A 19,856-nucleotide genomic window follows, 5' to 3' on the forward strand; every position below is an offset into this window, starting at 1 on the left:
GAAAATCAGCAAACGTAAATGAGTTCTTTTCATATTTAAATCATTTCAATTCGGTCCAGGAACCTTTCTTCAATGTAACAATACGCAACTTGGACCGAATTTAAATTGTGCGAGAAAAAATGTTCCGGTCCTTCAGCGGAACCCAATAGAACCCATTAGAATTTATGGGCTCCTGGACCTTTAACAACCCTGCATAGAGGGCGCCCCACTATCCGAAGGGCGATCAAAGGCGGCGACGAAAGATAGGAGGGGACGAGAGACAGGACACAGCGAATGATAAGGGGCAACGAGAGACAGGGGACGAAAAACATAAGATTGAAGATTCTTGACTGTTGGGACAAGACATAAGTAAGTTAAGCTGCTCCACTGTTCCCGACAGTCACATCTATTGTAATGAAAATTCAATTTATTGCGATCTTTTGAGAAATCTATTATAGTGGAAACACAAGCAAATAAGCCTGCACAGACTCGCGACTCCTGTGCACTGTACTCCCACGTGGAGGGGAGGGGCAGAGTGGAGCATGCTTCCTTATGGACAGAGTTGAACGGAAAAAGGGGGAGGTGCACAGAGACTTTTCACCGTTGGTTCTCTTGTTTGTGGTCGCTCTGTACAGTCTTTATTTTATTGAAGTTAAACAACTTAGAATGATTGGTGTGCTCAGCAACCGTTGTAGTATTTTATACAGTTCTATAAAGTGATGCTTCAAGCTTTGGGGCCACGGGCTCCCATCTATCTTATTTTAAAATTTAAAATTAATATTACTTTCTTTTTTGTTATGCAGTTAAATAAAGATGAAATTAGAGAAAACAATAATATATCACATAATAAGTAACGCCGACTTGTACTAAACGTACGTGCAGCAAGACGCCACAACATAGATTGATTGATTTGGTTTTTTTAAGTCCACTTTATGCACCGTAAGGCTAATCGGGACTGGATCTACAGTTTAAAGTGGGATCCGAACCACTATGTGTCTCCACTGGATATTGAACTGGGGGCCGCAAGATAGAATAGAGACTTTGTGGGCCTTTAACAAAATCCTTTCTTTGTCCTTGGGTACTCCTTGATTTATCAGAAAACAAACTTCAAAAGTGTACCAGCGACGTTAGTTCTAATCTCGTACATCTAATATATTCGGACACTATACAATGGAAGATATCACAAACAGTGGCGTGCCCAGGATTTCCCGAAAAGGGGTCTACATTATTTTTTAGAAATACTGGGACAAAAGGGTTTTATGACTCCCATCAACCCCCTTTTGGCACGCCTCTGATCACAAATCTGGAGACCATTCACAATGTCATTACTATCATCCTGGAACACAACTATTAAACTTCTTTTCCAGATTTATTTACTGCTTGTTTGATATTCCTCACTTTACCTGTAACTGTGGTCTCTATAGAATGTGCACTTTCCAAACTTTAGCCAATAAAATATTCTCTGCAGAATAACACTTCCTCGGCAAAGAAAAACAAACATGTTCATTTTGAACAATGAGCACAGGCTCACGAAATGGCTAGATGTTGAACACGCTGTGAAACACTTTGCTCGTGCCAAAGCACGCAAGATAATGTTTTAGTTTTTCAAATAATTTTTTTACGCTGAATTTAATATCGTTATTTCTTGTATCTTGATTGTTCTATATGTGTTAAATACACATTCACTACTGGTTTTGTTGTAAAATGTAAACTTCTTTCAATAAACACCAGCCACACGAAGTAGGATTTTCTGACTTATGTATGCAATTCATAATTGTAAACATCACGTGACATAGTGCAATAAATACCATGGCTGGGTAGGGAGAAAAGAGGGGGGGATTAGGTCTCCAACGTTTTACGTTTCAGTTACGACAGTGATTTTATGACATATATGGTAAGACTGTAGTTTGTGAGGGAAATGTGCTGGGCACCGAAAGTTCGGGCAGGGGAAGACACCGAAATGGGTGTCCGCCCCCTCCGAGATGACATCTTTAATCCGCTACTGTGTGTCCATCACTGCAGTTCAGAGAAGAAAAGACAATCTAAATACTGTGAAAGGATTTGTTATTCATTTTAAGTTGAGTAACATGCAGTAGTTCTTGGTTAATAACTTCTGCATACTAGTCTATACCACAAACTAAACATTACTTTCTTTCTAATTGCAAGTTTTCTTCCCTAGCTATGAGGTATGGGACTACTAGTTGTGATTGTACTGTACGTACATATGAGTTAAGGGGTGAAATGGGTCTTACTAGAAGTCTAACATGATGGAGCAAGGAACAAATTGAACAAAATTACTACTTACTTTGGGGGCAGTCAAACCTGATTTGCTTACATAACCAACCCAAAGCATAAAGAACTGATAGCAAATGCAGAGTAATTACAGAAATATTATTAAAAACAGGCATTGGTCCATCATCCTAGCTGAATTGTTGTCTCTTCAAACAGCTCTCAAGAGTGATTTATCAAACCTTTCGTCTGTATGTGAATTTGCAGTTTGAGATTAACAGCAAAAGCTTTGACATTTACTTTCACAAGTATGTGTATTTTATATATATATGGGGCCTTTAGTAATATTTTTTCGGGAGGGCCCAAAATGTATATATCCGGCACTGCCTATTTTGTTATGTATTTGCACACTGGTCTGAGGTTTGCCAATTTTCTGTTTTCTGCAAGAGTACTGAACAATATAGAAAAAGTATCTACTGAAAAAACAAACGTACAATTGCTACCTTATAGTTAGAAGTCACTTATGATAATTTCTCAGGTCTATAGTTAGGTACTAACCTACAGCTGACATAAACTCCAGCTTTTGAGCAAGGTTGGCATCCCTGATGGTGCGAGGAAGCACTTTTGTGTCCTGGGAATCCTGGGAGTCTTCTTCTGATGAGGAGGTCGAAGAAGGGCTACAAGATGAATTGAAAAGAATGCATTAAAACTACAATTAAAAACTGTGCAGAATGTAAAATTCACATCTTCAGTGATAATTTTGTGTTGAATACTCCCCCCCCAAAAAAAAAAAAAAAACATGTTCCTTGCGGGTTTGATAATTTTCCTGCAAAATGCATACTTTTAGTATTGAGACTTGCAACAAAAAAAAAAAAAACAACTTAAAGAAGATAAACTCTGATTGAACTACTAACTAAATATTGTTAAGAATTGTTTGGTTGTTTGAGTTTTAAAAGTCCACTTTTATGCACAATTGGGACTGCATCTACAGTTCACCGGGTATCGAGCCTGGGACCCCTTGATTACAAGGTGACAATGTTACTACTATGCCATCTGGGAAGTATTCGAGATGGGTGACCAAATGTAACCCCATAAAAACTTTTTTTTAAGTTTTGTTTTGTTACCCCTGATAAAAGCAGGAAAGCAGGTATTCATCCAGAATTTTCGATCTGGGGCAGGGCATAAAGATATATTTTCTGTGCCAAGTGGCGGATCCAGAAGTTATAGTGGGGAGGGGTAAATTCAATCGGGTACCTCATCTCACCGATAATCAATTCTAACCCCCAGAACAGAAGCAAACAGGAACTAATTCCACTGGCATATGCAGATGGGGGCCCCTTTCCAAAATGTAGAGAAAATGAACATTTTCGAAAAAAAGCAGTGAAGAACTCAGAAAAGTTCAGTGTTAAATGGAAACTCGCCTTAAAATGACCCTCGATTGCCATTTTTGAAAGTGGGTAATTTTTTTTTTATACATGAAATATCTCAGCTATTGCATATGCCGCCACCCTAGAAAGAAACTATGCTCTATCCACATTTACAATTCCAGTCCTTCCCGAAAAATAATCCTGCGTACAGCAGTGACTAATTGACTTCCATGTTCTAGAAACTAGTGTATTGTTTTGCAAAAATAGGCATCCAGGGCTGGAATAGATGGTTGCCGTTCTCATAATTCCTCCCAGAACAATAAGACGAGGAGTCAACTGAATAAATAAAGAGACCAAAACAAATTCTCTAAAAGGGTCCTGGTTCCATCCCCTTTTCAGGCATATTACACAGTTTGGTTCTAAATTTAAACCTCAGGATATTGAGAAAGCACAACTCGGATGGTTTGGACACCTCAGCAGAATGCCAGAACATCGAATACCTAAACAGGTATGGGAGGCAAGAATGGGAGGATTGAATGAGAAGAGACCGAAAGGAAGACCACGTAGGACATGGAATGAATCCCATGGCGGGGCACCTTGGTAACAGGTTACACTCGCCTCTGGAATTTACACTTTTTTCACATTAAAATAAGTTTTATTATTAAAGATTACCTAATAATGTTAAATTTGCACAGACTTTCATAAATTACTAAATGTTATTAATATCTTGGGTTTACATGTTAAATACTTCAGTGACAATTTTTTTTTGCAGAAGTGTTTCTTTTATTTATTTCGTTATGCGTCGTTAATGTACATAATGCATATCACCAATCAAAAGTTTGAGACTAACAATTTCTCTAACAAATTATAAAAAAATGAATATACATGAATAAATATGTTTTCTTGAGCACAAGCAACATTCTCTACGAAACTATAAGCAGTGGGCCACCTTGGGAACAGATGTAACGGTTTCCTAATTCTTTTTTAAAAAATAAGTTACAAGCAAATTCACAAAATATTTATATGGTACATGTTGTTAACTAATTATAAGAGTTGTTTCTTAAAATTTCATAAATTTATCTCTCATTGGAGATTTGTAAATTGCCCTAGAAGCTGAACTATGGCCACCTTTGGCTCACCTACCTTAGTCAATAGTTGCTATATGTTGTCGGTTTTATAAAATTTCACAGTGATGGAAATATGTTCATTTTGTATTCTCTTGTGTTTAGAACAGAAACACGGTTGGCTCAAAATATTCACATGCACTGCAGGCCCACTGCCATCAGCCCACTTGAAATTAGGCAAAACTATTTTGTATAATTTGTTTGCAGTGAAGAGTGAAAATGTAGACAGCTCACAACTTTAAAGATAAATCCACAGAACATGAACAGCAGCTATTACATTCGCTCACCTTGTTTATGAGCTGAAGTCTAAGTAGCTTCAAGTATTTAGAAGATTATCTAGACTTTGTAAGTTCTTCCATAGGAGAGCTTCTTTATCTGTACCTTCACTGCCCCTGTTGTGGCCTCCATTTATACAGAGATCAGATGACTGTGACTGTCATCAATTTCTTTCGCATCTGCATCAAAGGTCAACAGCTCCCAAGTTTTGGGAACGAAGGGGAGTTTTATTGCTTCGGCCGGGGATGGAATGTACTGTAGGCACTGTGATTGAATATTGTGCATTTTTTTGTGTGATATAAATATCTGTATCATCTAAAGCAGTATGAGAGTCTGTAAGGGATGATTTCAGTACCAGTCAATTAACACTTCAAGATATATTTTAAAAGATGTAGAAATATGTAGTATTTGTGTGATATTTATAAATTTTATGTAACCTTCCTTCCCCACCCCCCACACACATAATTTACCTTAATTTAATACTGTTAAATTTTTAAAAAACGGAATTGGTTTACAAAGCCCCTCCTGATAACCCGTGAGCATCCCCTGGAGATCAATTCTAGCTACGGGCCTGATGCACTGAGGTCCAGAAAGGGGGGAGGGGGTGAAAGAAACCTTTGGTATTTCTCCATCACTGGAGATTTTCAAACACCACAATACTTGACAGATAACAATAAAAAAAGCTACACAGTTGAAAATATGTTACAGAAAGATGTTTAATTTATTCATCTACTGTCTAAACATGATTTCTTACACCTAAAATAGTTTTCATGTCGCGAAGGCACAATGGGTCTTGTGGAGAAACCATGCGATGTTGCCATTTAAGGTGCACTAGCTCTTATCGCTGGAATTATCGCCAGTCGGGACTACCGTGCTTCCTTCCATTCACAATAAGCAAAATATCCCCTTTTCAGGCATATTACACAGATTGGTTCCAAATTGAAACTGTACTTCCTATTCCAATCAACCTAGCATGAGCATATGCATGTCGTATATATTGTGCATTGTTATAGTTGTTGTTAGTTTTCCATTATTATTATTATTATTATTATTATTATTAATCAGAGTTAACAAAACATGGGGAGACACTCATGAAATGCAAGCATAATTCCTCTATTTCATAAAGTAACATTCATTTATCAAATGTGTTAATGCAGTAATACAGTTTTACTTAAATGTTATGTAATAAGTGCTACCTTAATTCGTAACATTTACTATGTAACGTGCCAACTGATAAGTAACTCATGACTAGAGCCTGGATTTGTATGTAATTGTATATTCTGTTCCTTTCTAGACACACACCTTGAACAGAAAATTGTCAACGAATTATATCGGTGCATCAGATAAAAAAACCAATTATAACAGCATAGAATCTAAGCTGAATAGATCTGAATTGAATCTTCGGACCCAGAAGATTTAATTTTTTAAGTCCGTACTTCGCAACATTGTAGTAATTTTCTCAAGCATAACATTTCGACTGTAATGCACAAATTAATATCAATAACTTTATCAGAGGAAAAAATGTTCACTAAACTGTCACAAAGATATGATATGCATCAATTTTAATGTATATTTACAAGTATTCCATTATTCCTAATCTTGCACCACAGACAGTTTAGTATTAAATAATTTTTAAGTAATAATATAATTATATACCCTTATCTGTGGTAATACTGACACAATTTATTATCTAAAAAAAAAGGTTCATAGAATGGTCGCACCCCACACTTTTACAAAAAAAGATTGGCAAAAAATCTGCGACGATCATGCAGTGAAATACGTCACTCTGCCTGGACTGAAAAAGTAAATTTTACTGGTATCAGTGAATCTGTGTTACATGGTTTCATATTTGCAGGATAAAAAAATGGATTTTTTTTCAAGGGCTCATACTATCTAAACGAATTCCAGAAATGTAAACGTCTGAAGCATACATACAGTTAAACACGGCGTGTGAATTAACGGGGGATTCCCCACAAAAAATTACCCCCGGCAAAATAAATTTATTTTTATCCCTGCCGGGGATGTTTAGGCTTTTTAGAATGTAAATGTATGTACTGCACTGTTTCTAAATTACTTTTAAATGTTATCATGTGTTTTAAGGTTATTACCAATATTATAAAGTACTTAGAACCACCAGGCAATAGTTCAATTTACTGACTGGTAACATATACAAATTTGCATTCCCCACCCCCAAAAAAGCAAAAGCTTAATTCGCACAGTGAGTTAAAGTATGTTCATAGTACAGTACATGGTGACAGCCTGTGTATGTATATCTTACATTAAGTACTAGGAATTACCATTACCCTTTAAAACATACTTACCTGTATTTACCGAGAGGTGATCTAGCAATAGAGTTTACCATAGTATTGTCAGATGATCTGGAAGAACGGTGAAATGATATGACTGGCTCGTGTTTAATGTAGGCACCATTCCCAGAGAAGTGATTGGCTGTCGACTCTAGCTTTGATTCGGCAAGGGGAGACTTGTTATTGTTATTTAGAGAAGGAATTTTCAGAACCACAGTATCCCTTTCTTTCCTTATCCTTTCCAGTATTCTTTTCTGAAAGAAAATTAATCACATTGTAATCTTATGGAGTCCCTACACAGTACTTAATACAAATGAATATGAGTAACATATGAAAATTCTACCTGTACGTTAACAAATTTCTAAAAACTGATACTAGCCAAGTTTCTAAAAAGTTACCATTACTACAGACAGTAACTGTACATTACTCTTAGTAAATTTATTAGTGTCAGAGGCGAGGCAGGCGTCCGGTCATCGGGAGATGCGGCGATGACAAAGCAAAATAATAAAAATATTGCTTTTTTAAATATTTTAGGGAAGAACAAAAAATAAATCAGAATATTCGCATATTTGAGCGAAGTTAGTCAAGTAACACCATTAAACACCTAGAAATACGCAAGAGATTCGCTAAGTTTAGCGCATCGAAAGGAGAGCGCAATTCTACACCCCCTTCCCCCGTGCCCAACCGTCCCGCTGCGTTTCTATTGAGTGCAATGGTATCAGGAGGGCCAGCTCATCGCAGCAGGTCTGCGAATCCAAGGAAGGTCCTTCGACTGCTTTTCTCCCGCTTTTGAAGGTCTGGTCATGAGAGACCTTTTTCTTCAGCCTCCCTGTTTACAAACACGGCAGGGTTTCTGTGACATCAAGATGAAACTTCTCAGAATGTCCAGCACTGTAAAGCATGCAACGCTCTTGTTTTTTAAGAGGGAAAAAAAAACATATTGAAGAGCATCGCAACGCAACTTACACCGAATAGCCTACATGATGAAAGTAATGGTGTATAGAAAAAAATATAAGTAAGCAAAAGCATAAATTTCCCCACGGTTAGTTCTAGAAAGAACTGAAAAAAAAAAAGCAGTTCTGGATCCATTCAATTTTCTTCATAGTATTTCTTCTTATAATTTTTTTGGATCCTGCGGTTCAAATATCGATTTTTTTGGGGGAAAAATGTTCTTGGTTTACAAAACACGAAGTACTTCCTTCTGTTTTGTGTATACTATGCTTACAAATGACAAGATTGATCAAGATTTTTGGTCTCGAGGTGATAGACATATTTACTCAAACAGAACCTTTTCCCTAACGTATCTTACTTTCACACCAGGGGCGACCAAAAATATCAGGATTCCGGAAAATCTAAAAATTTCGGAAGCAATCCGAATTTCGGAGAGAGAAGTTCAACAATTTTTGAATTTTCCTTTTTTTAATTTTTTTTTTTAGTCATCTCTACTTCACACGTCATGTACGAACACTGTTATCATCATTATCAATGTAGGAATGCTCCATCCCCCTTCCCGGGTTGAAAGATTGACCCTGACGTTTGGCAAGTCTTGCCATGACTACTTAAAAATGTCACGCTTCGCCACTGATTAGTGTTCTTCAGAAAGTCACTTTTTAAAAGTAACAAGTGTCGCTTGCTACGTGTTGCTTGCAGCTTGTCGCTTCGATGTGAAACTCTAGTGTCGCGCGTTGCCTCAGTGAGAAATCTCCCTAAATGGGAGTATTCCCTCCGAAGCGACAGGCGACACAGCCAATCAACAGCAACGTTACACACCGTAGTACACATGACAGGCCGCACAAGCCTGCGTTCGATTGGTGAAATTCTCAAGCGACCCGTGTCGCCTGTTGATTGTCGCTTCGGTCTGAAATCATCTAAGGGGTGACTTTCGCTGAAGGTACCCAATTGTCAATCTATCTTCCAGATAGTACACCCTTGCCGAATGGCGAGGCTCTGGAGCCTGGACCCACAGCTTATAATTCATCGTGGGGCTTCTTGTGTTCTACCCACGTGTTTCTGATAATTCTTTCATCATATCACCAATTATCCTCATCTTCGCTATTAGCCAAAAGTGAAGGAAAGCGTAGGCAAAATACAACAAATCCAGGTAAGGCCCCCCTTTGCCCTATGCTCTTTCAGACCCCCACAGCATCTCGGACCTCTCGTGATTCTACCAGGTTTGGTTACGATAAGCCTGAGTTGGCAACACTGCACGCACGTAGCACATCTGTCACGTGGTCTAGACACCTGGCCGCAGGTGCGCGCTTGCAGCCTTCCTTCATAACGAGACTGAAAGAACACTTCGCATACATGCAACTGTCACGCTTCCCTGACAACAAAAGGAGCAGAGAAAAAATAAATCTCACACATGCAGGGCGCATTCCTATGCTGACAATACAGTGCCGAACAGCTAGACAGGAATACTACAGTATCATAATAAACAGGGACTTAGCTAAGCTGCTGCATTGAGGGGTAAGGGGACTCGCATGGGCGTCGCCAGAAATTTTTACAGGGGGGTCGGGCAAATAATAAAGTAAATAGTAGATAAATAATAAGTATTGTTACCACTGTTATAAATGTTATTATACAATAATAAATATTATAAACTAACAAAAATAAATTTTATTCGAAATAATAATAACTAACTAAACCTTATCTACAAAGGGAAATTTACTATCTTTGCCCCCCCCCCCCCCGGTTTTGGAACCCAATCGCCGCCACTGTTTCTTTTGCATTTTATGCAGTTAGTATCTGAATGCATTTTGCTATTAACCTTTGCACGTCTCGTTCAAGAAAAGGCTTTAAATGTTAGGAGGATTATTTTCATAAAGTGTTGTGTGACCTCTCACCTACAACTGTAATTATTAGAATTTTGAAAGCTGTGAATGAACTTTGGATGAAATGGTAAAATAGGTATAACCTTGTTCGTGTATTTTTCACTCAATGTTTTCGATCCAATGTATTTCTACTTTGATTAATCTGTTCGAATGCTAACTAAATGAACTTTATTTCTGTCTTTAACAATAAGAGTAACAAACTTTCGGCTTTCTTGTATCTTTAAATGAACAATGTCAATTTCTAGGGGGGGGTCCACCGACCCATTCGACCCCCCCTCCCGACGCCCATTCGCACACTAAATGAGTGAATATCCAGAAAACTGTTCTTCGTTATTATTATTACTACATTTCACACATTTAGTGTACCGAAATGCATAGTCATTCTCTTTTGTTATTAAGTGTTACACACCTCATTCGAAAACAAGGTCTAGAACTTAGGTGGAATTTTTTGTTAAAGTATTTATAGGGTAAGGTAACCTAATTTCGGAAACTTAATTTTAAATTATAATTGTATTACCTAAACGCAAAGAAAATAATGTATTTATTACTGTTTCCCAGAGTTTCTTTTACATTCAAATAATATATTTGTGATATTTTTTAAAATAATTATTTGTATGCAAATTTTGGGTATGCAAAAAAAAATGTTGCCTAATTTCGGATAGGGTTTTTAATTATAAATTTCGGTTTTCAATACAAACAAAAATAAACTTATCTCAAATGAATATAAATGTATTATGTGCATATGCATTTTGGAAAAGATTAGATCAATTTTACTTCTTTCCTTCAACGAGAGTATTCGCATTTGAAAGTCTTCCACCCATTTTCCTCTGTTCCTGCACACATCTCGTAAAATACTTTATATATCTTTACAAATCCCATTTCTTTCTTCTTCACTGCTTGAATAGTTATTCTTATTGCGTCTGACGACCTTTTTCTCATTTTTCGGTCAGGTATCTAGGTAATAAATAATATATCATAATCTAGGTTATAAATATAAAAGTAGGCACACATTTAGTTTCCGAAATTAGGCAACCCAGTCATGTATTCAATATGGGGTTCTGTAAGTTCGCTTCCTGAAATAACGTGATTAAAACTAGGTAGTTATAGTTCCTTAACTCTTAAGATCATATCAAGTTCGTAAACAAGTGTATAAATACTAACCTTCTTGTTGTAAGCCTTAAGTGTGAAGTGTGAAATACTGTAACAAAACTCGTGAAAAGTCAAAACCTACAACGTAAAAACGCAACGTTCAAGGTCAGGCACAAGGTTGAAACTGTCGGAGAAATATAGTGTCAGTTTGCACTTCGGTGCTGCTGTTCTTGGGTGAAATATTGAGGTATCCGAAATTCTGGCACTTCACCCTATTGTGTGACATCTCACATGTAACTCTAGTTTTTGGAATTTTGAAGACTGAAACAATATTTTTCTGTGATTTAAATGGCAGAAGATGAAAACAAACTCGTTCCTGTATTTAATACTCAATGTTTCGATTTTACGCACCTTTTACTTCGTTATTCTGTTCGTACTTCCGTTCGGTTACGAGCCATCTGTTTTCTTTTAACTTGAAACGAATGATGCAAATTTCCAGGGGGGCGGACGCACCTGTTGTCCTCACCCCGATGCCCCATGGGAGGAGAAGATTTGGATTATTTTAATTCGCTTTGCCACTTTTGGCTACTCGCGAAGATGAGGATGCATGGTGATTAAATGGACAATCACAAACATACATGACAGCACAAAATACAAACCTCAAAGAGGACTATACCGGCTGCGAGTCCAGGTCCTCGTTAGTGTGAAAAATGCAGGTCAGGGTATCCTACGTGGAAGGGAGATTGAAATTTGGGTGCCTTATTGCTCGTAGCATTATCCACATGTCTCAGGTCACCATGTTAAACTACAGAATGAAATGAAAGGGAAACGTGTGGAAGCGTCGGTGGTCTTCGTTGCAAGTATCGTCCTAGCATTCGTTTGGAGTGAGGAGGTAAACCATGGAGTCAGGATGGGCGATAACAGGCACAAATCACTCTTCGAGAACTGAGATGGTGGGAGGGAGTGTAAGGCAAAGTGAACCTCATTCCCTCGTATAAGGGCCCGGTAATTGCTTCTAGCAACTAGGGTACGGATATTTTACCTTCAGAGATAGTACAGCCTTAGTTGTTGATAGTAGTCTATGACAGACAGTCTTAGTTTTAGCAATTGATTTAGTCTTTACGGCATATTTTTTTCTTGTTAAAGTCCTGTCTTCCATTTTGTTTTAGTTAAGGGGCTTATCCCCGTATAGCATGACGGGCATAGCCTGTGTGCTGACATGCCCCTTATTTTAAAATCAACATCTAAAATAACAACAGAACTGAGGTAGTTACACTGCTAAAGCACCACCTCTGCGTCCTTCCACTTACGTTTTTCGTCACCCCCTTCCTCCATTGTTATTATCCGTAATGCACAATAAATATTACAGCGAAACAAGAACTAGAAAACCATATTTCTCGTTGCCATCAACATTATATTCTTGGGTGCTATGCAATGCGTCATCTGTTATGTGCTGTGAGTTTCCAGAGTTCACTGGGATTTTCCGCATCGCTTTACTTGAGAACTACAATCAATTTTTGCTCATGACTGTACCAAAGATGCACGTACACAATTTTTGAGAACGTCGTAAGATACTCGTCAAAGCTTCATGGTGACAATAGTTTCCACTCCGTGCATTTCGAACTTGTCCACTTCGGTCTGTATTGTACAGGGTGCGGCACATAAAACCAGCCCGTCCCTTCATAAGATATCATTAGATGAACAATTTGAATGATTAAGTGAAATTAAAACAAAATCAAACAAAAGCAATACACCAAACGAAATTTAATGTTGTGTGTTAAGATTTCTCATATTCACAATAGATGCTGAAAGTGTCCTCCACCCACTTCAACACACGTCTGAGCACGTTTCAGGAGATTCATGTACACCTTTGTTAATTCTTGAGTGGTGATGCTGTTCATGATATTCTGGATGGAGGTCTTGAGTTCTTCAATTGTGTGTGGATTTGTTTCGAATACTTTCCCCTTTAACATTCCCCACAAGTAAAAGTCACAAGTTCACAAGTCGGGTGACCGAGGAGGCCACAGGCCTTTGCTAATTGTCCTCTCTGGAGTAAACATTTCATGCACACAGGATAGTGAAGTATTTGATGTGTGGCTTGTTGATCCGTCCTGCTGAAAGTAACAGAACTGACGCTCCTCTTCTGTCAATTGTTCATAAAACTCTTCCAGAATTCCCAAATACACGTTACTGTCTACTGTGGTTTCAAAAAATATGGGCCCCATAACGCGTTGTGCGGAAATGGCACACCAAACACCAATCTTTTCGTCATGCAATGGCTGCTCGTGGATTACGTGTGGATTCTGTGACGACCAATGGCGATTGTTTTGGGAATTTACGTATCCCGACAGGTGAACGCCTCGCCACTCATGATGAGCATCAATGGATCCAAAACACCACTGGCAACATTCGTCAATAGCCATGAACAAAAATACACCCTCTTCCCCGGGTCAAGCTCCCTCAGTTGTTGCACTACACTTATCCGGTAAGGTTTTAACTTCAGCGCCCTTAACACACGTCTACAACTTCGCTCACTAGCTGGAACCTGTTGACTTAATTTCATCGTTGATTTACGAGGACTTCTCGCCATTATGTTCTGCACCTGCCTCCGTAATTCAGGTGTGCAGACAGATGGCCGTCTGTCCCTGGGAGCATTTGCAACAGATCCTGTACGCCTCCATTTCCCAATCAAATCCTGTATTGTGCGTTTTGCTGGGACAGGACTTCCTGGAAATTTCTCCTGAAACAACTTCCTTGTTTGCACAAACGATCCGGTGCGCACAAAAGCTTCAACAATTGCAACACGCTCAGGAATCAAACACGGCATTATCACGACTTCACCCAACAAGGCCTGATTCTCAACTGCTTTCACTCGACCACGGGTTCACAAGCCACCTGTTGGTGAGTAACAGAATTAGTAACTCATGCAACGCCATCTTCTGTTGACATGTTCATTTTGATGTTTTACATGTTCATGTTGATGTTTTACATGTTCATTAGCGAAGCAATTACACCGGGATTACAGCGGGCTGGTTTTACGTGCCGCTATAACTTAGTATTGTACTGGTACAAAAATTTTGTTTCAACCCACAGGTGTCGGTGCCTAGCCAATGCCTTCTTATAACAAGGCCTGTGGAAAGACTGTTTGTATGCAACGTCGTCACTGGTAGGTCATGAATAGCGATATGAAATAGCATCACAATCATAAATGTGTGTGTTGGATAGACCGAAAACTAATACACAAGCTTGAACGTAGTAGGCTATTCCTAATTTGCGTGGATGAAGTATAACAACATTTGTAATACGGCGATATCGTGTTGCGATCCGATGATAACAATTCATGCAAACAAGGAATCTATGCATAGGTCTTGTTATATGAAGGCATTGGCCTAATATGACTGACATATGCCTACTAGAGTGATGCATCGAAGCTTATTTGCTCGATCGTCTAATAGTTCGCACGGACGACGCCAGATGTCTTTACGGAATCGACAGTTTCTTCGCTCGAGCGAAAAACGCTCGAACATTCAAACGATCAGTATACGCTCGAAGCCCAGTAGTTCATGTATAACCGTAATTTGTCTGTGGTGGTGGGCCTTCAAATATGCTTCGTGAAGTGAAAGACGTAGTGAAATTGAAACTTGATTGATTGATTTGCTTTATTTTACTTCGCTTCTTGTGCCACTCTTGGCTAATTTGCGAAGATGGGGATGAGTGATGATATGATGAAACTTGATGAATGGACACTCACAAACATCCATTTCCAGGCCAGGATTCGAAACCGGGACACCTGGCGTCGTAGCGCGATGTGCTAACCACTCCGCCACGGGGGGCGGTTGAAATTGAAACTAAAGTGAACATAGTCCTCATCTCCATGTTAAAAATGTAATTTAGTCTATCTTACCAATACATAGCAATATATGAAAATGAATAAATGATCATGGGCTGAAACTACCAGCACGAATTTTACACATATATTTGTACGATTATTGTCACATTGAAATGATATTTGATATTCTATATATTCGAGCGATTCAGGCTCGAGCGTGGGATATTCGATCGAGTTTGAGCGAGCGAAAGTGGCCCAATGCAGTACTCTAATGCCTACATAATAGCGGCAATTTCGGAAAACTAAAATAAAATGTACGAATCAAGGGAACAGTGAAAACATTGGTGAAAACTCATTGTGGAAGAATTGGGGGTAGGAACTAAATCACTAGTTTACCGTAAAATTGGAAAAAAAAAATACGATACTAGAGCATTCCCTGACATTCGCTACGAGACTTGGCGGCAAGCGGTCCGGCGTCAGGGCTTGTCTTTCCCGGTGAACGGGGTCCGCGACAGTCGCTAGAGTCGGCTATTAAAATTACAGTTTTCATATTGTGTACTAAACTTGACTACAGAAGGTGTTGAAAATGATGTCCCTCTGCTGCAACACATTCCTGGCATCTCCGAAGGAAATTGGCATTTACACGTGCAAGTTCGTCTACTGTAATTCTCCCGATTTCTCGTACACTACTCTCTTTTAACTCACGGATGGTGTGCGGATTGTCTTTGTATACTTTTATACTCTGTAGGGCTTAAATTTAAGAATTTTAGCGGCTCTAAATGCTGTGGTTTTTGAAACACCCGTTTCTTGTGAGAGGTGGAGGATAGATTACCGAGGAGACTGTTCTAACCTTTGTCCTAAGCTCAACGAGTTTTTCCTCAGTAAGTACACGTGTGTTTTTCTTTCCACTTTCATTCAGAACTAACCCTGTTAAACTTTTTTACTAGGTTTAATATAGTGGTCCTATGTGGAACGGGAACACCAGGAAATTTCGTTGCAAAACGTCGTCGCACTTCTCCACAATTCCTCTTTCCGAAGTAACACTAGACAAGATAAATCCTTTGTTGTAATGTAAACGTATGTGGTGCCATATTAATCCACAATCTTCAACACACGGACAAGACACAACACAACTTCCGAGGGAGGATTATACTGGCGTCAGTCTGCAAAGTCAACAGAAAGGGAAAGAGAGCGAAGGCAGGGAGAGCGAAAAAATCAGACTGTAGCGTGCGACTGTCGCGGACCCCGTTCACCGGGAAAGACAATCTCTGACGCCGGCACGCTTGTCGCCGAGTCTCGTAGCGAATGTCAGGGAATGCTCTGTATTATTCCCAGTCGTCCGATTGTTACAAACAGTATTTGTTCTCTTGGTTTGTGTACAATTCTGTATACTTGGGTTTCTTCCATGGTCCAGTGTAGTTTAAAAGAGCCAATAAAATTTGAACTTTCAGTCCTCCCCCATGTGACGAGGGAGGAAGTATAAATATGGCCTCTCTGACAGAGGACAGGACAATGTGTGTGAAACTGATAGTAATAGGGAGAGTGATCTTTCGGTCTTCAGCGGCCTCCCATCAGAAAACGCCGAGGTTCCGCCGTGGAGCTCAAATTAGAGAAATGTAAATAATGTAAATTAGAGAATTATTGGAAGAATCCGAGCCTTGTTTTGTTGAATTGTGAATAAATGTAAAAAGCCCATTTCTGCGAGTTTTCAGCAATCACCCCGCAACATTAATTTAGTAAGTTCTTGCCTGTGAATTGATTCGAAGTCCGAATCTAGAACCCCTTTAGGATTCGCAGTCCGAATCTAGAACCCCCGGTTCGCAGTCCGAATCTAGAACTCCCGGATTCGCAGTCCGAATCTAGGAATCTTGGATTCGCAGTCCCAATGTAGAATCCCTTGATTCGAAGTTCGAATATAGATTGATTGATTGGTTATTTAAAATGATAAAGGGTGCGTCAATGGTGAGGACATAAGAAAGAAATATATGTAATCTGAGTCAGTGATTTAAAATCAATATTATGTTATCAAGAACACATTATATAGCTCGACCACAAGGAAAAAAACCTTCCCTCAAAAGCGTTCGCGCATCTTCCCTGCCGTTATCTGTGCTCGGGGCAGTGTTGCCAGGTCAGACTTGAAAAAATCGGGAGATTGTTCCTTGGGAAACCAGAAGATCTGCTACAAAATCCGATGATCTAATAGTAGCGGATGAACGACCTTCTCGGGGGCGGCATAGGCGTGCGCACTGGGGGGCAAGAGGATGTCTGCAGATTTTTTCCAGCGAGGGGGAAACAATGTATTTTTATCAGGCGGGTAAACGAGGCATATTACCCCGTATAATGTTGCCCTCTCAGAAAACGCCACTTGAGTTTGAAATTATCACGTTCCTACATCCCTATTATAATAATGGATGTAAATTACTGTAACTGAAATCAACTCAATTTTCGGGTGGGATAAAATACAACCATCTAAAAATAGTAATGTACATGGACGTCCGCAGGATTTTTTCCAGGCAGGGGCAAGGAAGGTATTTTTTTCCAGGGGGGGCAAAGAAGGCACATTTTCTCCAATAATAGTGTTGTTCCCTCAAAAAACATTGCTTAAATTTCAATGTATCATATTCATGCAATAATTAACACACATTATTGCAGCTGAAATGAACGTCGGTCAACCGAACGACCGCTTAACCGAACTGTGTACTCGCTCACTTTCAGATATCTGTAATGAAAAAAGTACGTGACTTAGCTGCTCGTAAGCGTGTAGGCTTGCTTAGACAGACCAAAATAAAGGATTTTTTTAAACGTTAATTTTGTGTACTGTGTGTATTGTTCATGCAAAATGCGTATGTAATATGTACATATTTTTGTTTAATAAACTGTATCACATACTATATATTCCTACTAAAGTTGCCTTTGTACGTTACTTTGTAATACATACTTAAAGAGATGCCTGTTTTTATGAATAAATTTACTGTACAGTACTTCTTTTTGGCAAATAAACATGTACAGTTCGATTATCCGAACAAACCAGTTTTCCGAACACCCATGTCCCCCAATTACTTCGGATAATCGACGCTCTACTGTATATGTAAAAATTTATATAATTTTTTGTTGACTTTCATTTTCCAGTGGGGGCCACGCCCCCCCCCCTTCCGGACGCCCATGGTAATGTAGTAATAGTAATAAAAGAATAATAATGTCCTAGCACATCGTTTGGCATAATTTCACAGTTCAAACAGCACTTTTCATGGCTGAGTGGAGTTCCACTCTCCCCTCCATGTTCAAGTAAGGTGACCAGGAAACTTGTTTTTGAGCAGGCCATCGGAGGAGCCATAGCAATAGTTTATTATGGAATCCTACCGAGAAATCAATAGGTCTGGCAACACTGACGTTGGCCGCTCTGAAGGCTCCTTCCTCCTGTTACAGCGCCTAGAATAACGTACAGGGTGGGAAATAACCTTTTGCTAGGGGTCTACAGTAAAAAGTAACAACAATTAAGAAATTATGGTAATACCAAATGCTTACTACGACAATCGTGGTTACAAAAACAAAATTTAAAGTTAGTATGTCCGCCGTTTGCTTCTCTCACAGGCAAATGCTACCCAAGACCTTCTTTGGCGAAGTGGCATTGACTTCTTCAGCAGTTCAGAATGGCCGGGTGCATCACCGGACCTGAATGCAGCGGAGCACTTGGGGGCTATTCTGAAGGACGCAGTTGAGTCCTTGATGATAGTGGAACACAGACTGGACCGCTATTCCTGGGCAACACTCCTTGCACATCTGGAACAAGTCCTCCGTGACATGGAATACGGACTTGTTTGTGAATCTCCTGAGCTCCTACCCTGATCATCTTCGTGCTGCGAGAGAAGCAAACGGCAGACATACTAACTTTTAATTTTGTTTTTCTAACCACGATTGTCATAGTGAGCATTTGGTATTACCATAATTTCTTAATTGTTGTTACTTTTTACTGTGGACCCCTAGCAAAAGGTTATTTCCCACCTTGTAGTGTGGAAAACGGCATGGTTCTGCGCTCTGTGGCTGGTTTCACTCGAAAATGATCCGCTAGAGGCGCTGGTGTTGACCCCGGTGCTTGGTGTTCGACTGCTTATAATGGAAGTAAATGGAGTTTTCGCTGCAACGTCTGATTCTTTTACATGAAGCATTTCTATGAATGTGATAATTGCTATGATATTTGGTACAGTGGTCGCGAAGATATTAACGAACATTCTAGACAGTCGACCACGTCCTGTTATCGTCATACTTTCGTTAATAATACGGGAGAAAAATACGCGTGTAATGCTCTTGGCAACTAAATTGTTGTGTATGAATTAGGTTCATTATTATTATCATCATCATCATTTCTTTTAAAGATATACACACTGAAGCATTTGTATTTTTTATATTTACTGTCTCTTTTCTTCCGCTTTAAACTAATCGCGGCGATGATGATAATGATGATTGCATGAAACGACAAGGGGAACCCCACAAAACTTTCTTAGTGCCATCGACATGAGTGTAAGGAAACTTTCAAACCAATGGGACAAGCGACACGGGATGTTCACACTGTCACACTAGTGACACACACTTCAAGACTGTAAAATAGCATTCATTGCACATGAGGGTCCAAACAGCAAACGACACGTTCATATGGCGTATTCGCGTGCTACTTGTTACTTCGCTCGGAAAGCTCCTTAAAGGAAGGGTGCTGAGACCGAAGCGACGCGCTCTAGGGGGAGTCCTCAACTAAGTGACAAGCGACATGGTGCCTTCAGTCTATTAGCAAGCGTTGCTTGCGAACAACAGATAGGCGACACGATAAACCG

At 39.3% G+C, this 19,856-nt stretch overlaps 1 protein-coding gene across 2 annotated transcripts in view; it reads right to left on the minus strand.

Annotated features, from left to right (window-relative positions):
* The window catches only part of LOC145997255 (PHD finger protein 21A-like), a 121,869-nt gene that overhangs the window by 36,458 nt on the left and 65,555 nt on the right, over nucleotides 1-19,856 (minus strand). For both annotated transcript variants that reach the window (XM_083134106.1, XM_083134105.1), the window contains exons 4-5: nucleotides 7,297-7,535; nucleotides 2,767-2,885 (exon numbers count right to left, since the gene is read on the minus strand). In XM_083134106.1, coding sequence (XP_082990232.1) covers nucleotides 2,767-2,885; nucleotides 7,297-7,535 — 358 coding nt within the window. The remainder of the gene's footprint in view (nucleotides 1-2,766; nucleotides 2,886-7,296; nucleotides 7,536-19,856) is intronic.

This window comes from Lepisma saccharinum, chromosome 13, assembly GCF_977018435.1.
Source record: "Lepisma saccharinum chromosome 13, izLepSacc3.1, whole genome shotgun sequence".
Taxonomy (NCBI): domain Eukaryota; kingdom Metazoa; phylum Arthropoda; class Insecta; order Zygentoma; family Lepismatidae; genus Lepisma; species Lepisma saccharinum.